This window comes from Tribolium castaneum, chromosome 3 (genome assembly GCF_031307605.1).
Source record: "Tribolium castaneum strain GA2 chromosome 3, icTriCast1.1, whole genome shotgun sequence".
NCBI lineage: Eukaryota > Metazoa > Arthropoda > Insecta > Coleoptera > Tenebrionidae > Tribolium > Tribolium castaneum.
The window spans coordinates 19,990,066-20,007,513 of NC_087396.1; the positions used below are offsets into that span (position 1 = coordinate 19,990,066).

Genomic DNA, 17,448 nt, shown 5'->3' on the forward strand with positions numbered 1-17,448 from the left:
GGTAACTTTGGTTATTACCACCAGACACCATTCTAATTTAAACATGAACAAACGCTCATAATTTAATAAATAGTATTTATGCAAGTAGAAAATTATTAACGCATCCAAATGAGCGTATCGATGGTATTGTTAAAGATGTAAAATTGCTTTTTGGGGGATTGGGTGATTCAAACACTTGCGATCGTTTTAAAAACTTTATTGATGACATTGAGACAGTTAGGCATTAGCTTTATTTGTCTATTTTATGTTTGTTGAGAAGTATATTATAAATTTAGTGTCTATTTACTTATTACTTAACACGTTCACCACCTCGAAGTGGAGTAAAATTGAAAATCAACTGCTGTAGAAAGTCTTGCAATGTTTGTATTGTGGAAAACAGACAATAACAGAATGAGTGAATACAATAACAATAACAGTGAAACACAGGCAGCAAACGTGTGGACTATATACATAAGTTATTTTTCGAAGAATTTTTTGTTTTTATATTTTTTTAGATTGTTTAAGCCCGATAAACATTCCAACTAACTTAAAAAGTGGGCGTGAATATTTATTTCCAATGATTTAAGTTTTTTATTTATAATATACGTTTGTAATACAATATAAAATAATGCTCCTAACACACTCGTTTTTCTCATTTTTGTTTAGGTACAAGTTTCCAGAATTGCAGTTTTCGTATATATCGTATATTAATAACAAAATAATAAATACTTATCAAATAAAATTTTAACTATTTACAATTTATCCCTTAAAAATATTAAATTCGTTAAAATATTTGCAAATTTTTGTATACATGACGAATCCAACACATCCTAAGATTTCAGTCCATTGGATCACAAAGTTTTACACTCAACTATGCTAGAATTTTGTTTCTAATCAGTCGGACATAAGCAACAAAACCAAAAGAAGCACAAGAAATACACTGAACATAAAATGTCACACGCATGTTATTGTTCCACATGAGAATGATGTTTAGATGTGGTTACATGAATCACCTAATGACCAAAATGCTGTACAAGACAGTTGGCACTATCTAAATATAACAAGATTTAGGCCGAACTTCCTAACAAGAAAAATCGGGGGGAATAATGGCATGACTGCAATATTTTCGCTCGCAGAAAAGCCGCTTCCACCCGTGATAAAATAAAACTAAACGAATTTCACTTTTGAGTATTTATTAATAACAAAATGAGAGGTCGTACAAAATAATTTAATTAACAAAATAGAGTAACAGTATTGCAATCAGCCATTACATTATATAAACATAAAAAATCTAAAACATTTTTTTCTAAATTAAAAAAAGTTTTCTACTATATACATTAGGCTGATTTTAACACATGATAGTTAACGTTTGTCGCAATTACTACGATGAACTCTTGTTGATATACTTAGATTCGGCCAACCTATGTATGGACGCATCGCCATCACCCAGTTGTGTCACCTGCAAAGCACCAAATAACCATATAATGACCTTGCTAGGTCCAACATTCACACGTAAGCCGGTCACGTTAGTAGTGGACAGAGTTAGTCATGACCATGCAATGAGCGTCACAAAAACAAACAGAAAATGAAAACACATGCACAAACTACACAAGTCACGTCAAAAAAAGAATCTCCTTCATTGTCGACTTATTTATTGAATTAATAAATAAAAGAGTGTGTTAAGACTATAAAAAGTGCTTAAAATTACAAGATAAACTACATAGATACAATTCAACAAAGTAATATCTACCAGAAAAATAACAAAAACACGGTACAATCCTAAGTATAAATCGATAAAAAAATTGCACTCTTATAAATTATTTACAAATTTCTCTAAACCCTTCATATATCACGTCATCTTAACTAGCACGAGGTCCGAAATCGTGTCTCTAAATCGCACACATCACTCCGGGGGCGGTGGGGGCGGTATGTCCGGCGGCGCGTCCATCGGCAGGGGCGGGTTGGACCCTGCCGGGGGCGGCAGCGGCGGCGCCTGCTGATACATTTCCGGCGGCGGAAACGCGTATCCCCCATTATAATAATTGTACATCTGATTCTCGGCCGGATACATATACTGACCCACCCCCATATGCGGCGGATAATAGTACATGTTTTGCGTGTACATCGGCGGCGGCACGCTGTGATAGGTGGACGCGGGGGCGGCGGGGGGCGGAACGACCGCCCCCATCGCACTACTCTTACTATATTCGCTTACCTTATTATACGAATGTCTCCCGTTCTGTTTGGAGTCCTTGCTGCGGGAGAGCTTTGCAGGGGGGCCGCCGTCGGCCGGACTACTGCGATCCCGCTCCCGTTTCCGGCTTTTCTCGCTTTCCGGATTGCAGTTATTGATGATTTCGCGCGGGATCTTGATTTTGAGACCGATTGGTGGCGGCGCCGGCGCTGGATTCTCCTCAGTCTTTATCACGTCTTTCGGGATTTTTATCTTGATAGGGTTCGGCATTTGCTGGATCTTGTCTTTCTGGATCTTGATTTTGATTGGTTCGGCCGCCGGCTCGGCCACCTTCTCTTTGTGCTTGTGCTTCTCCCTGTCTTTATCTTTGTGTTTCTTCTTCTTCTCTTTCTCGTCTTTGCTCTTGTCCTTGTCTTTATGCTTGTGTTTCTCCTTGTTTTTCTTTTTACTCTTGTGGTGATGTTCTTTGACTTCGGCGGGTGGTTCGGTTTTCGGGGCTGTATTCGCGACCACTGGCAGATGAGGTACTGATGGTGCTTCTTTTAGTAAACTACTGATGAGCATCGGGTTTGTTTCGATGCCGTTAACGATCGGTTGAGAGGTCGATATGTTGTTATCAGAACACAAAGGTGGAATAATATCGGGGGGTTTCATTTCTTTGGAAAAACTAATCGGGGGTTCTTCACGTTTCACGTCCGTTATCGGAGTTATGATATCGGGAATTTGGTGAAGTTTATTGATTCCAATGGTGGAATCCCTCATCAAATTCTCAAAACCTTCAACTTGGTCTATTTTCTTTAAAACCGGCCGCAATTCCGGCTCAGAGCTAGTCGAATAATTCCTCGCTCTTTTACTAACATTTGTTGGTGATTCAAGAGGCGAAAGCATCGGTTCCGACTTTACTGGCAGAGGACTCGGCGATTTTTTCTCCGATTTGATTGGACTTTTTTCAGGCGAGAAAAGACTAGGTTTCTTGACGGGATTCAATTCCTCTTTCACCTTCTCTTCTTCCTTGACCACCTCCTCCTTAACGGGGACGCTAAAGGGTAGTAATAAGCGTTCAGTTATCAATTCGATTTAGTTTAATATAAAATGATAAATGGTCATCATTTTTGCACAGTAAAGTGAATAAAACACAAAAAGCAAGAAAATAACATCCCTAGATGACCGTAATCAAGCAAAAATTTGGGCCCAAAAAACAACAAAATGGAGAAATGAAGTAATCTGCATATTATTTTAGTAAGATCATATTTCAAAAATAGAGGAGATGGTATAACAATATTATCTTTTCAACGCCAGCCACTTTATTTACGTAATCCTTGCACAAAACAACATTGCACTATCGTTTGATTGAGAATGCCATTACAATTTTAATAAATTGTAGAAAACTTCTGAAAAAAGTCACATTCCTAGATAAAAAATATAGTATTATTTAAAGATAAACGCTGGTTTTTGTAAAATTTATTAATACATATTTGAGATACGATTGTACAATCACCATGTTTATTAACTTTGTTTCAAAATTTAAAAAAAAACAAATATTTTTTTGAAGATTGTATTTAAATTAAAATGAAATTAAACAAAAAATAAATGTAATTTTCTACTTAAAAAACAGACTGAAAATTGGCGGTTTTAATAAAAAAAAATGTATGTATAGAAACCCTTTCTGTATTTTGAGTGTTATAAAATTTTCTACAGTTCCAATAAAAAAAAATTGAAAATATATTGATACTTTGAAACTAAAATCTTTATGTATTTTGAATCTTTTTTTTTAACTTTTGTAAACTTCTATTACTTCTCTGTACATCCACTGTTTCAACTGATCAAAAATTCAATACCATACCTGACGCTGAAACTGCTGCTCCCGTTGTGGTGGTGCTGTTTGACCGGCGGCGGCTGCAACGGCTGCCCCACCCCCGGTTTGAGGACGGATTTCGATGTGTCTAAAGGCGATTTGACTTTTTGCGAGGTAGAGTTCATCGATTTACTTAAATAACCACTATTCCTATCATGTCCCGGCACACTATGCGGTCTTTTCACTTCACTTTCCGGCTTAACAAACGGCTTTTCGTCGTGCCTTCGAACCTGTTCATGTTTAACTGGAACTTTATTCGGAGGCGGCCGATTCTTATCACCGTTATAATAATTGTTCGTTTCCGCCGCCGCCGCCGCCGCCACATTCGGTTTTAGTAAATAATCGCGCGTTTTCGGAACGTCTTTTTCATTTTTGTTAAAGTCTTTGGTTGCTATCCCGAACGGGGAGTCCCTGGCGGCCTCTCGGAGGATGTCTCGGGGCTCGGTCCGGGCTGGGGGCGGGTGCGACGAAGACGGCCTCGAGTGCGGCTGCTTCAGCTTCGGGTCCACGGGGGGACGGTGGTGGCCGTGGGGCACCGCCGGCTTGGCGGCCCCCGGGGGCGGCGCTTTCATGCCGTGCTGTTGCTGGGCCAGTTTTTCCCGTTCTTTCTTCTCGCGATATTCGCGCTCGCGCTGCTGCTGGCTGGTGGTTGCCGACTCGTGAGGTCTGGAAGATCGGTGCTTGTGGGGGTCCGGTTCTGAACCTTTAAGAAAAAATTCACGTTGAAACGATCTTAAAACATGTGTTTAGGAACACAAATAACACTTATTTTTTTGTTCGTGAACATAATTTTAATTTAAAAAAATGAAAATTGGTTGTAATTTCTTACCTGTCTTACTCTCGTGTGTGCGATGCGGATGTTGGTCTTTCTGGTCCGAACTGACGATCTTTTTCGGATCAGTGTCCTGCAATAGGTCGGGTGCAATCAAAAGAACTCCGACCACAGGAAAATACTTACGAAAGGTGAATTGGTGATAGCGGCTGTGCAATTATGCATTCCGTTATCACCGATACTCATAATTTTCTCTTTGAGTCGTGACGGACAACTTTCAAAGATACTCAGAAACTCGGTGGTGAGTTGTTGGAGTAGTTCGGCGGTGACCGTTGGATCCACGTACAGAAACCACTCTTTCTTTTCGGTGGACAACGGTATTTCCCAACTCGACCATTTACACGCTAAATGTATGCAAAAGCAAGCTACTACAGTCGGTTTGTATTGGAGGCACATTGTGGTAAGATGCAAGCTAGAAAATTGCCAAAAATCATAATGGTGGGATCGATTTTTCGAAAAATCCCCACCTGTTGCTGGCCAAGAAATACGAACTCTGTGCTAAGTCCTTACTGGCACGAACGAGATGACAACATCTTACGACGTGGGTGTGTGGATGGTCGATTGCGACATCGAAACCCAACGTTTGGAGTAAGACTGTTTCGTTAAATACCAAGTCCTGAGACAGAGTTTGATACCTAAAAGTGGCAATTAATCAGAATTGTTTTTTGATTTGGGAAAAGTACTACCTTTCCGAATTTACATCGATATTTGTATCTCGGTTATTTCTGCACATGTTGGCAACTCTAATAACGTATTCTAATTTTCTAGGTTGTTCTTCTACTTTGGCGGCTAGAAACAATGCCGCCGCCGCCATCTGGTGCCAGGGGAATTGTGTGAAGGAGTGGAATACATAGAACCGATGCATGTACACGATGGCGGTGTTGATACATAATTGAGAACTGCTTTGGGTTAAGGAAATGGTCCAGAATAAATAATTCAAGGTTTTTGAATTCAATTAGAATAATGTAATTTAATGTTCAATAAATTCTACTCCATTTGTTCTCTTTTAAACGAAGCAGAGTGTACAGTGAATTTTCCCGAATGCCAAGTGATTATTATCAAAGGTTCAACTGAAACAGTATTGTATTTTTTTGTATGCATTTTTATTGGCAATTTTTTGTGTAAGTGAGAGGTTACTAGTGCTTTTGGCCTTTGGTTAAAATCATACCACGTAATTAACATTTTCGAAAATTAATAGGATACGAAATATCTACAGGAACTGAAAATCAAGAAATATTGGGAGAATTGTACACGTGAAGTAGGTAACTAATTATAGGTAAGTTATTTCTGTTTCTTAGTCCAAGCAATTGGATCACAGAGAAATTGCTAATAAAAATGCTAATAATACGCTCAAAAACAGCTAAAAGGCCACTTTGAGATTTGTAAGTCCGATTTTTTCAAGATTCCCACAATAAAAATTTAAACAGGTTTAAAATTCGCAATACTTTGCAAAAAATATAAACCCATATAAGACCAAATTAAGCTTTTTGGTGTTGAACAGTTGATCAATGCTTATCTCAAACCCCGTATTGCCAATCATTCCATAGTTAAACAATGAAATTTAGAAAAAATCCATGACGCAAAAATGTTTATATTCATCATCTGATAAAATAATTATCCGCGTAGCTTATCAGATAATTTCCCTGTATCGTTAAATCCTATTTCCAATTATTCGTACACTCAAATTCAAAATAAAACACTTAAATTCTTTATTACTTATTTATTTCCCTTGCCCCAAAACCAAAAATAATAAGTAGACTTTGGTAACTAAAATTTCCCCCAAAAATTATTTTTCTTTATAAATTTTCACGACCTTAGGCTCGTTTTTAAATATGTCCGAGCACGTAGCTAATTCTTAAAATAACCGCGGCTATTATTACGTACACCATTAAGTTTAGTGCATCATAAAAATTCGAAGTAAATAAATATTTACTTTATAATCATGTAGTGCTTATCAATAGCACAAATGTAATTTAAATTTGTAGCCACATTACTCGTCGACCCAGTTCGTTTCAGTAGACATTCAGGCAATGTCAGCAGTGGTCGGTTTTATTTTGATTAATCATAGTGTAAGGTTTATGTGGTAATATGAAAGAATTTGTGCGATTGTGTAATAAAAAACACTGATGTTGATTTTATTTTAAGTTAAATTTCTGACTTAGAAATAGAAAAAAACGTTCAAACGTCCACTGACATGAAATGCTCTAAAATTTTTAAAAAGTAAATAAAAATCAATTTATTATTAAAAATCCATAAGAGCATAAGATAGTGCGTTTGTATGAACATAATAAAAAAAACTTAACACAACCATACTCAAAACAAGTTGAAACAAAAAGGAAAAGTTTCAAGATCAAATCAATTGAAAATAAAGTTGCAAGAAATATAAACATCTTTTAATAAGAAATTGATTTTATTTTTTACTCTTGTGAAAGATTACAATTATTTTACATCATACAAATCGCAAATGAAATTGTTGCATAAGAATGACAAAACTACTACAAAAATTGAAAAATTGCTTCAAAGAGAAAATAAAAAAATGAATAAAACCGCTGACCTACAACAAACGTAGAGAAGAGTTAAATAATAAATTTTCTGGAAAAGAATACGTTGAAATAATCCTGAAAAGCATAAAAATAACGGTGCGTTTAACACACGTGTCGTGTGAACGCCGCTTTATCGCATTTGCATGAAACGTCAAATATGCGCAGTAGAGGGGGCTATCTACGTCACTTACGAAACATGGCGCAATAGCTCCACAATGACCTAAAACAAGGGTCGTGGGGCGCCAGGGGGCTGAAATTCGCGCTATCTACGTGTTAAATGCAAGCATGCGGCAAGGATACACTTTGAGCCTCTGTCCCATGTCCTGGATGAAATTGGCAGTCTGCTGCCTGTAGGACAGCTCCTTGTAGCTATCATATCCGCATTTCCTCGAGGGCGTAGCGTCCAATTGCTCTTTCGTGAAGTACCATCTATCGCTGTTATTAGCCATTTACTGCACTCGACACGACTCGCGATAACAGCAAGGCAAGTGTCGCTACGGCTCGAAATCAGGCTATTCCAGGTCATTTGCTGGTCTTATTGGGGCAAATGGGGGCGCATTGTCGCGAAATTTAGTCACATTAACTACACTTTTGTCCAGAAAATCGGCTTCAAGGGTTTCCGTTGCGTCACTACGATGTGGGTTTTCCTAGAAGTGGCACTGGTGCAAATCGGGTCGGCTTTTCACGGGCAAATCTCCGGTTGCAAGTCTCGAATTGATCACGAATTATTACTTAAAGTTTACTAAACGCTTTTGGAAAGTTTTTCGCGCGAAAGAGGTAGTTCTTTAACAAATTAAAATATACATACACAAAGTTGTTGGAATTTGATGTTATTTCACTCAGAGATGGCCGACCAACCGCGGTAAGCAAGCCCACGACTTCCACAAAACAAACACCAAAACCACCCACACACTCGAAAACCGCAACACTCCCGAAAAAACGCAAATTATCCCTAAACTAATCCCTGAAATTATCACAGAAATCCACTAAGGCCCTTAGATCCACAAACGCACAACAAGCATGGCTTTGAGTAAAGATGTCGGCTGTCGATTTCCGCTCGGCTGCTCATTGGCTGCCACCGTTCGAAATATACCGCCAAACAAACATAACCTTGTCAATAACAAAGCCAGACGCGCAAAACTAAACTTTCACTATTTTCAGGATGCAGTTTCCGGAAAAACAACTCAAAACCAACCATGCCCCTTCAACGACTGCAGAAAAAGACGTCGCCGCCCTCAAAGCCGAGCTAGAAATCGAGCTCAAGAACAAAAAGCAATGCACATACAAACCGTACGAATGCACCCAACTCACCCTCGACGGGTTCAATTACTGCCTCAAACACATCCTCCAAGACAAGGCAGCCCCCTACAGACAGTGCTCGTACATTTACGCCAGTAACGGGAAACGCTGCCAGCTGGCAGCCCCCAAAATCGAAAAGAAAGACTGCGGCTACTGTAACGATCACGCAGTTAAAGTCACACTTGAGAAAAACAGGCAGAACTCGAGGCTTCAGCCGCCACAAACCGCAGAAGTCCTGATATATTCGTTGGGACATTACTTGAAGAAGCCCAGAAATCGGGCAACTTCTGGTAGTGGAGAGGAGGCAGAGAGGGCCCTTCTGGAGGAGGCTGAAGCCAAGAGCACCAAGTGCTTGGACCCGTTCCGTAAGCCACCCTTTTTTTCAAATTAATTTTCCAAATACAAATTAATGTGTTAGGTGATATTGACGCCAATGCCTTGTATAACTCCACTTGTAACAACGTTTTGGACTTCTGTAGTGAGTCTGATAGCGATGTTGAGGCTTCAACGTTCGCGTCAGTGTGGCATGATGCACAGAATGACAGTTCCGATAACGAAAGTGTTGATTCAGACCAGGAGGACGTTTTAAAGTGAGGTGGCAATTTTTTATTTTTGAGACTAATTTTTGTATTTGAAGGCACGCGAATGTGTACACAGCTGAAGAAATCAGTTCAATTACGAGAGAAAAGTTAATCAAGCTTCAGTCGTTATACATTGAGCAATATCGTCATTTGCAGCATGTCTTTAAGGAATGCAAAAGAAAATATGTTTATAATTTAAGGAGGGAAAAGGAAACTTGCTGTGAGATTACATCACAATAATTACGTCCAGTTCATTTGAATTCGTTTCGTTTTTTAGGCAATATTTATAACCAGATCCGTGAAAATCCCAAAGAACAGCGGCTTTACAAAAAACTCAAAGCGCTAAATAAGTACCACAAACCGCACGGAGTTGAAGCGATACTTCATAAAAGAGAGCATGATTCACGCGCTAAGGTTCATATTCGAATTATTTACATTTTTTTTTTATTAAAAATAAAATTAGATTACAGATGGCATGTTCTCCAAAGCGCCAGGTTACTCGCGGTGTTTGTTTACAGAAGGTGGGGTCAAGTGTGGGGAGAGAACTCTGCCTCTGGCTAGACATTGCAGGAAACATATTTTAGAAGTAATTTATTTTATTACTGTAATGTTTCATTTAAGTGTTGAAATTGTAGGATCAAAATCAAGTATTATTCAGGCCGTGCGGTAAGAAGAGAGCGGATGTAGAATGTAAAACACCAGTTGAGGCGATTTTTGAGGACAGTTGCTGCAACTTGCATATGGACATACCTCCAATTAAATCATATGCGCAATTAAGGGTACGGTGTTATTAAAAACAAAAAAATACGTAACTATTTTGCCACTATTTATGACTAATTGTTTCTAAACAGCTTAAAAGGAGCTAAAATTATTTATTTTTTATCACCACCACTGAAAATGTAATTTTAGTTAAAAATTACAAAATTGATAAATATTTTCTATTGAAAAAAATGCTTCATAGCAGAATTCGTCCCATGTTTGCTATTTCTGAAGATTAAATGTTTCTTAATCACGTGGTTAATTTTATGAAGGAAAAAACCGGTGTTTGGTTTCTTATTCTTTTAAGTTATGAACTATTTAGTAAATTTGTTTGATTAATAAAGATTTATTTTTTAATAATAGATGGCTGGCATATCATTAAAATAGTATTAGGTATTCGTTAAAATTATACAGGCGGTGCTAATGTGAAATACATAATAACTAATAAGAAATAAAAATACTTCTCTTACTTAAACTTTCAATGGAGTGTTATTAATTTGATGCATAACACATTTATGACGAAATACTTATTTTTATGAAAATTGAATAAATGAAAAAAGGAGAATTAAAAAATAAAACAAGCAACACTGATTAAACTTGATGGGAAAAAAACAAAGAACATAACAAAATGGTAACAAAGGCATGTTTATGACAAAAAAATATAAAATATACTGAATTAATGACACAAGTTATTTCAGAAATATTTAAAACAGAATCAGAAAAAAATTAAAAAATCTTTGAAAGAATTTAGGACTTGAAATTCATTAAAATAGTGGGTACTTTATGCCAAAAAAACTGGCTAGAAACCAAAAATAGCCAATTTCGGCAGATTATAATTTTTAATATTTTTTTTTTTATTTAGAAAAATTCTGAATCCGACTTTGAGGATTCCTTTGAATCTCCCGAAAACATGTTGATGGAAGCGGTGTCAGAGTCCGACAACGTGAAGACAGAATTTATAGACTACGGCCCCAACTTGGAAGAAATGAAGACCTTGCCGTCTGTTTTATTTGAAGAGTCCAGCATGGACGCTAGTATTAAAAACGAAGACACGGAGAACGAAAAACCGGATGAAGATGTACAAATCGACGTAGACGACGAACCTAGTCCCGAAGGAAAACTAGAAATTGATATACCTGAAGAAGATACCAATGATATTAGAATCGAAGATAAGATGGAAGAAGACAGTTCGCAGGATAAACCCGCCCCGGAGCCCCCAGTTACTGATAATTAGTTTTAAGTTCCAAGTATTATTTTTTGTTACACGTTTTGTATTCGCAATAAAGCCATTTGAATTAATTTTGTGTACGTTTCCATGACGCTCCCGGTCAATAACCCGTCCAAGACAAAGGGGTGGAGTAGTTGATAAGACAGTAATCTGCGACAGCGACGTTTGTGTTTACAATTTTTTTCTTTCCAAATTTTCGCAATGAAACTCACTACAAATGATTTCGGTCTTGGGTCATAAATGCCAACCAGCAGTAGTGCTGCAACCATCGTAAAAACCCAACTTGTGTTTGGAAAAAAATTCACGGTGTGTTGTAGGAGAAGAAGAGGGCTTTCCGTTTACAAACCCACGTAAAAAGCATTGAAAGACACGATGCCGAACGCTCTGACTTTCTCACTATTGAGTCGGCATTGCCCTCAAACGAGCGCAGATTGACCAAGCGCTCCCACAGTACTTTAAACGCGTCAAGCATTTCGAGGGCGCACAGCTCGAAGCTGATCCCATGCGACCCCATCACCTTACAAACGCACGCCGATGGCTCCGTCCATGTCACACGCACCCAAAGCGAGAAAGACTGCAGTCCTGATCGGATAAGTCTGGACAGGAGAGGGCTCACCGCCTTTCCCATCATCGACGGCGAAATGAAACTCAGACTATTATCCTTGCAACATAACTTAATCAGCAATTTAGAGGGGCTACAAGCCCAGAATTTTCCCTACTTAGTATTTCTAGACATCTACGACAACCAGTTAGAACAAATGGGCTGCTTGGACACCTTGGACAATCTCAGGGTGTTGCTAGTGGGGAAAAATAGGTGGTTTTAACAAGCAATCTAAAATTGTTCATTTAAAAATGATTTGTCCAAAGGTTGCGCAAAATCGAGGGCTTAGACACACTGAAAAAAATCGAAGTGCTGGACTTGCACGGAAACCAAATCACGCATGTTAATGGTTTGAGTTGCTTGAACGAGTTGAAAGTGCTGAATTTGGCGGGGAATCAGATTCGGTATATCGGAGTTGGGGATTTCCAAGGCTTGACGTCTTTGCAGGAATTAAACTTGCGCAGGAACCGTCTTAGAAAGTTGCTGGGGTTCGGGGAAACCCCGAATTTGAGCAAGCTGTTCATCAGCAATAATGACTTGCAAAGGTATTTTTCAGAATAAAGTTGAACAACAACTCAAGTTAGAGAGCACAGTCCATTGTCCTTAAGTTTCGGTTTATCAAAAAAAAATTTTTTTTCCAAAGTCCAAAATCGAACGAAAGTCGTTAAGTAAGAAAAGTATGATAAAATCAATTTTCGTTTGTAAAAAAATATGCTAAAATCAATAACAAATGTTTTGGGTATAGAGGTAAAATTAAATGAAAATGAGTTAAAGGCGGTAACATAAATATTTTAATTTGTTTTCTTTTTGGGAGTAATAAGCTTACAAAAACAATGTAATGAAAAAGACTAAGTAAATCTGTAAATCTACAATCTGTAAATGTTGATAAATGTATTACAGTGGTTAAATACACAATCTTCAAAATATGAAAAAATCTGAACTATAAACTTGAGACGAGTTTATTCAGATCTGCTTCCTATAAGTGAATTAAAGAAAAAAAAAACAAAGTACTTGGTACCAAAGTCTTCTTACTAATCCAAACAAAGTATTCCATTAAATGTGTCCTGAACCTAGTGCAAGTGAAAGCGACTTAAAAAAATACTTCTGAAATATTTTAAAATTATTAATAGATCAAATTCATTAAGTGCACACGAGCGTTTTATCTTAATTTTATATTGCGACTTTGCAACATTAGGTACGTTTTCACTTATTGGTAAGTAGCAATTATATAGAAATAACTTCTTGAATTATTTTGTTTTTTTTTATACTACTAATTATTATTAATTTCGTACGTATCTAAAAAACATGAAAACGTTAGTTAATGATTTTTATCTCTAAACCCATGATATACCTACGTTTAAAAAACGCTGTCTTTGTTGGATTTCTCTATTTTTCCCAATTTTCATTGGACCGACCAAAATAAATAAACAATTACATAAATCGAGGAAAATAAAGCTAAATTTTCTGATTTTTTCCTTCTTTTTTTTAATTCTCTCTCTCAAAATAAGTACACTATAGCCATCATTATTGTTAAATTAATTTAATTAAACTTTGTTAAGCAAAAATCTCTTAAAAAAACTGAGAAAACGTTTTTGAAATTCAGTTAGTTTGCCCATTTTTTTGTGGGCATGTTCTTAACTGCTAATAAACTTTTCCAGCGTTGAGGACATAAGCAGCTTGGCAAAATCGTCCAACTTGAAGGAGATCTCCATCGACAACAACCCTGTGTTCCTGGGAGGCGATTGTGTCTCATTTTTGGTTTCTTACCTCCCTCAATTAAACAAACTAAACTCGATGCAAATTACCGACCAAGTGCGGAAAGCTGCAATGGCATGGCGGCGAAACAAAGAGTCCACAAACTCGGCTTTTATGGACTTGACCAGCGACGTGTGTTTGAATGTTCGTCGAGAGGAGATTATTTCAAACGCCCGAACCAACTGGGAGCTCCTCCGCTCCCAGACCAAATGTTTAACAGCAAAATCGTCGAGAAATTTATCAAAAAACGTGAACTTGTCTTTAGACTCCGACCTAATTTTGACGTCTTTTGGAAAAACGAAAGCAAAGACTTACGCCAGTATTACCACCAAAGTGCCTCTTTTTACAAATAAGAAACTAATAAGAACCAGCTCGCAAGATACCGACAATTCGCTCTCCTCATCCAACGCCTCAAGTAACGAGTTCATAAGACTACCCCCGATTTTGGTCCCGATCATCAAAAAAATGGAGCAGAAAAGCGAAGCGGGCTCGAAGGAGAACAGCATAAAATTATCCGGAAGTCTCTCCAGCATTGGCCCGAACGTCGACAGTTCGGTCAGTTCGCTCGGAAGCGAGAACGAATCGTCCGAAAGTTCCGAAACGGAAGTGGAGACGGAGCCAGAGGAGCAACCGAAGCCCGCGGAAGAAGAGAAACAAGTGCCATCGCCGAGGTAAATGGTAATTTTCGCGCGTTGTATTTTTTTGGTGGTTTCAGGCCGGTTGTAACCGAGAAAGAGGAGCCGAAAAATGTGTGTGTTGCGGAAACTGGAAGTAATGCTTCGACGAACACTGCACCCAGCACGTCAGGTAGTGACCAGTCGGCGAAAGTTGAGAAAACAAGGAATATTAAAAGTGCAGTGAATAGTCGGACGGCAGCGTCGAGGTGGCATAACAGGGCGGCCACTGCGAAGCCCAAAAAGCAGTCGCCGTCGGTTACAACCGGGGGGAAGGACAGGGAGCAAGGTGCGAGCACAATAAACAAATCATTCGTTTTATTTTATTTATTAAAGCTTTTTTACACACCTACGACTAATTAGGTACACAGTAAACCATTGGACAATAATTAAACTCGTTTACTTTTTTGTGGAACAGCTGTGATTACGTTCGGTTCCGACAAAATAAAACAAACAAAAAAAGAAAAAAAATCAAATTAGTGTTTATTTTCATAAATTTATTATTCACAACCTGCGCAGTATCACGTGAACACTATAAATCGAGTTACACAACACTCTAATTTTAAATTGACAATACGATTTTTTTAACTGAAAGAAAAAATTTAATTTTAGAACAAAAAACTGAAACACAATCAAATTTATTGCAAAAAATGTTTACATGCAATCATAAAATTTGTCCATTGTAAGGATTTTTTATACGTGGTGTCTCGAATTTTAAACTTAAGGAACGTATTTTTAAATAAACATCCTGAATGTCATAACATATTTAATAACTGAGTTCCAATTTTTACTTTAGCTAATAAAAAATTTCGGTTTCTAATCTAAACACTCTTTTACCATAAAATATCAATAAAAGTTGGTCTTCAAAGTTGGCACTTTTTAAGTGCCTTCTAGATAAATAAATACCTAAAAGTTCCAAAATAAATTAAATATTGGATTTTATAAATAATAAATAGTATTCGCCAAAAAACTTATTAGCTATTTCAAAACTATAAATGCATGAATAATTTATTACAGCTAATTTTAAGAGAAAATGCGACGTTGGTTTATAGTTCTGAAATAGCTAATATACACAATACACTTTTTGTACAGTGTTTCAAGTTTTAGTGCCAGTCAAAAAATAAATACCGTCCTGAGGTTCTTCTATCTTAAGACCGTAAGCCCCTTGTATTTTTTCTTTATTTTTTAATTACAGGCAAAATTTTGCTAATAATTTTCTTTCTCAAGACATAAATTTTCAAAATTAATTTTTTAAATGGTATGAAAAATAGATGTTTTTAGTTTAATGTAGCAAACGGAGATGCAAAACTGGTAAAAAACTGTTCCTTTCAAAGCAATCTATAGAATGTACTCTTCACCAGCGTTTTTTTATAGAAATACTTTTTTTTAATAAAGAAAATCATGAGCAACAAAAACAAAATAGAATACAAGTATAACACAAGTATTTGTGGAACAAAATATTTTTTTGTTAAATATTTCGCTCAAAAAATAATTGGTCAAAAATAAAGCGCTAACTAAATGTGGTATATTTTTAAAAAAAAATTTTTTTGTCTTTGAATTCAGCAATTTTTTTAATGGCATCTTACTATGATTTTTTTCAGAAATGTGGAATTCTATTTATTCGGTTCAATTCTATGGATAGTTAAACAAAAATCTATGAATTATTTTCATTTAGCACTGTCAGTTTTGAGTGAATTTTTCTTCAGGACAGACAATTTTTTATTTATTTTACGTTATTTATTGCTTTCTGTAGCCTTAAAGCCAAAGTTTTTGAACTTTCGTGAGAGGGTTAAAAAAACAGTTCGAACGTTACTATAATTTTCTAAAAATACATAAAATGTTCAGAACTTAAAAAGAAAAAAATGTCAAAATTTTATTCTTGCCAAAAAATTGCATAATTTTCATTAATTTTAATACTCATTCTACGCATTGTTAGTATTTTAAAAATAACAAATGTTAAATTGAAAAAACTACCACCAAAATCACCCAATTTTTTTAAATTTGAGCTACACTTCTATTCGGAGATCAAAAAAGGCACACAATTTTATTATTTTATTTACGAAGTAATCGCTTGAAATTTCGATAAAAACCCCCAGACATTTATGTGTCTTTTTTAGGGGGCGATTACCTGATCGAAATCTGCGGCAGATACTTGAACATTTACGGTCAATGTGCCTTACGTTTTATCGACCGTCCCTGGAACGCCTCAAAGGCCAACGACGTCAACTCGGTCAAATTCAACTACGTCAACTTCAACGGAATCACCGGCATTCTAAACAAGCTAAAATTACGATTCCCCAACATCGACAACTTCTTCTTCAAAGAGACCAACATCCACTGTTTGGGCCAAATCAACGCTCTGGCCGAAGTCCAAGGCCTAATCTCGCTCAACATCGACCCTGAGGGGAACCCCATAACGCAGAAAAACTGGCGAAGCTACGCCATCTACAGACTCTCCCACTGGGGCTTGTCTGTGATCAACGAAGTGGAAGTGACCGAAGAAGAAGTGAAAAAGGCCAACGAGGAGTACCAAAGTTTGAGCGACTTGGTCCTGTGGTCGTTGCCCGACGTCCTCCTGCAGCCGCTTCTAGTGAGGCTGAGGCTGGACGTGAGTTATGGGGTTTCGGAGCAGAACGCGAAAAAGTGGCTTTTGGCGGCGGACCCCGATTTGAGGAGCGTTGTGAGCAAGGAGGCGCTGCAGTGGAAGAAAGGATGCGGGGTATTGGGGGAAAATTGAGTGAGAGTGGTAATAATGCGTTTTTCAGGAGGATGTTGCGGTTAGACAGAAAGCCAAGCAATATATTTCGCAGCTGTTGGAGGAAATGGGCAATTCGGTGAACAAACTGCGATTGTTGGATAAAAAGTGGCCTTCGATTTTGCACGAATTTGTGCGAAATGCCCTTCTGGACTACTCACAGTTAGACATGTACATGAAACAGAAAATCTTAGAACTGAAGTAATTATTGGTCCACTGCCGTTTGAAAACACTGTTGCACTATTGTGAACGTTGAATTTTTATTATGTATTTGTTGAATAAATTTGTTATTCTTTACTAGCCCATTGTTTCATTGTGTAACACATTTTCCGCGACAAGTCAATTAAAACTTTTCTTTTCTGTTCGAAGCCATTACGTATATGTGGCAAAAGT

General features: G+C 37.3%; 3 protein-coding genes across 4 annotated transcripts; 2 read left to right on the forward strand and 1 right to left on the reverse strand.

Annotated features, from left to right (window-relative positions):
* Positions 1-180: 180 nt before the first annotated feature.
* Positions 181-7,852, reverse strand: CycT (Cyclin T). 2 transcript variants are annotated; one of them, XM_001812945.4, is made up of 8 exons: positions 7,704-7,852; positions 5,547-5,759; positions 5,328-5,495; positions 4,987-5,272; positions 4,858-4,933; positions 4,017-4,731; positions 2,195-3,212; positions 181-1,438 (listed from the first exon to the last, which is right to left on the reverse strand). In XM_001812945.4, the coding sequence occupies exons 1-8, from the start codon at positions 7,850-7,852 to the stop codon at positions 1,361-1,363; spliced, it is 2,703 nt and encodes a 900-aa protein (XP_001812997.2). In that variant the 3' UTR covers positions 181-1,360. The 2 variants fall into 2 exon arrangements, with proteins under 2 accessions (XP_001812997.2, XP_015836866.1); XM_015981380.2 differs by having other exon boundaries at positions 181-3,212.
* A 272-nt stretch (positions 7,853-8,124) lies between these two features.
* Positions 8,125-11,341, forward strand: dgt1 (dim gamma-tubulin 1). The gene is made up of 8 exons (XM_964325.3): positions 8,125-8,265; positions 8,565-9,067; positions 9,121-9,292; positions 9,340-9,503; positions 9,561-9,697; positions 9,747-9,869; positions 9,919-10,062; positions 10,905-11,341. Exons 1-8 carry the CDS (start codon positions 8,231-8,233, stop codon positions 11,274-11,276), a joined length of 1,650 nt encoding a protein of 549 aa, XP_969418.2. The 5' UTR covers positions 8,125-8,230; the 3' UTR covers positions 11,277-11,341.
* Positions 11,342-11,379: 38 nt separating this feature from the next.
* LOC657816 (uncharacterized protein) lies at positions 11,380-17,355 on the forward strand. The gene is made up of 7 exons (XM_008197289.3): positions 11,380-11,540; positions 11,588-12,084; positions 12,138-12,416; positions 13,530-14,297; positions 14,342-14,589; positions 16,418-17,019; positions 17,066-17,355. Exons 1-7 carry the CDS (start codon positions 11,511-11,513, stop codon positions 17,258-17,260), a joined length of 2,619 nt encoding a protein of 872 aa, XP_008195511.1. The 5' UTR covers positions 11,380-11,510; the 3' UTR covers positions 17,261-17,355.
* Positions 17,356-17,448: the final 93 nt, after the last annotated feature.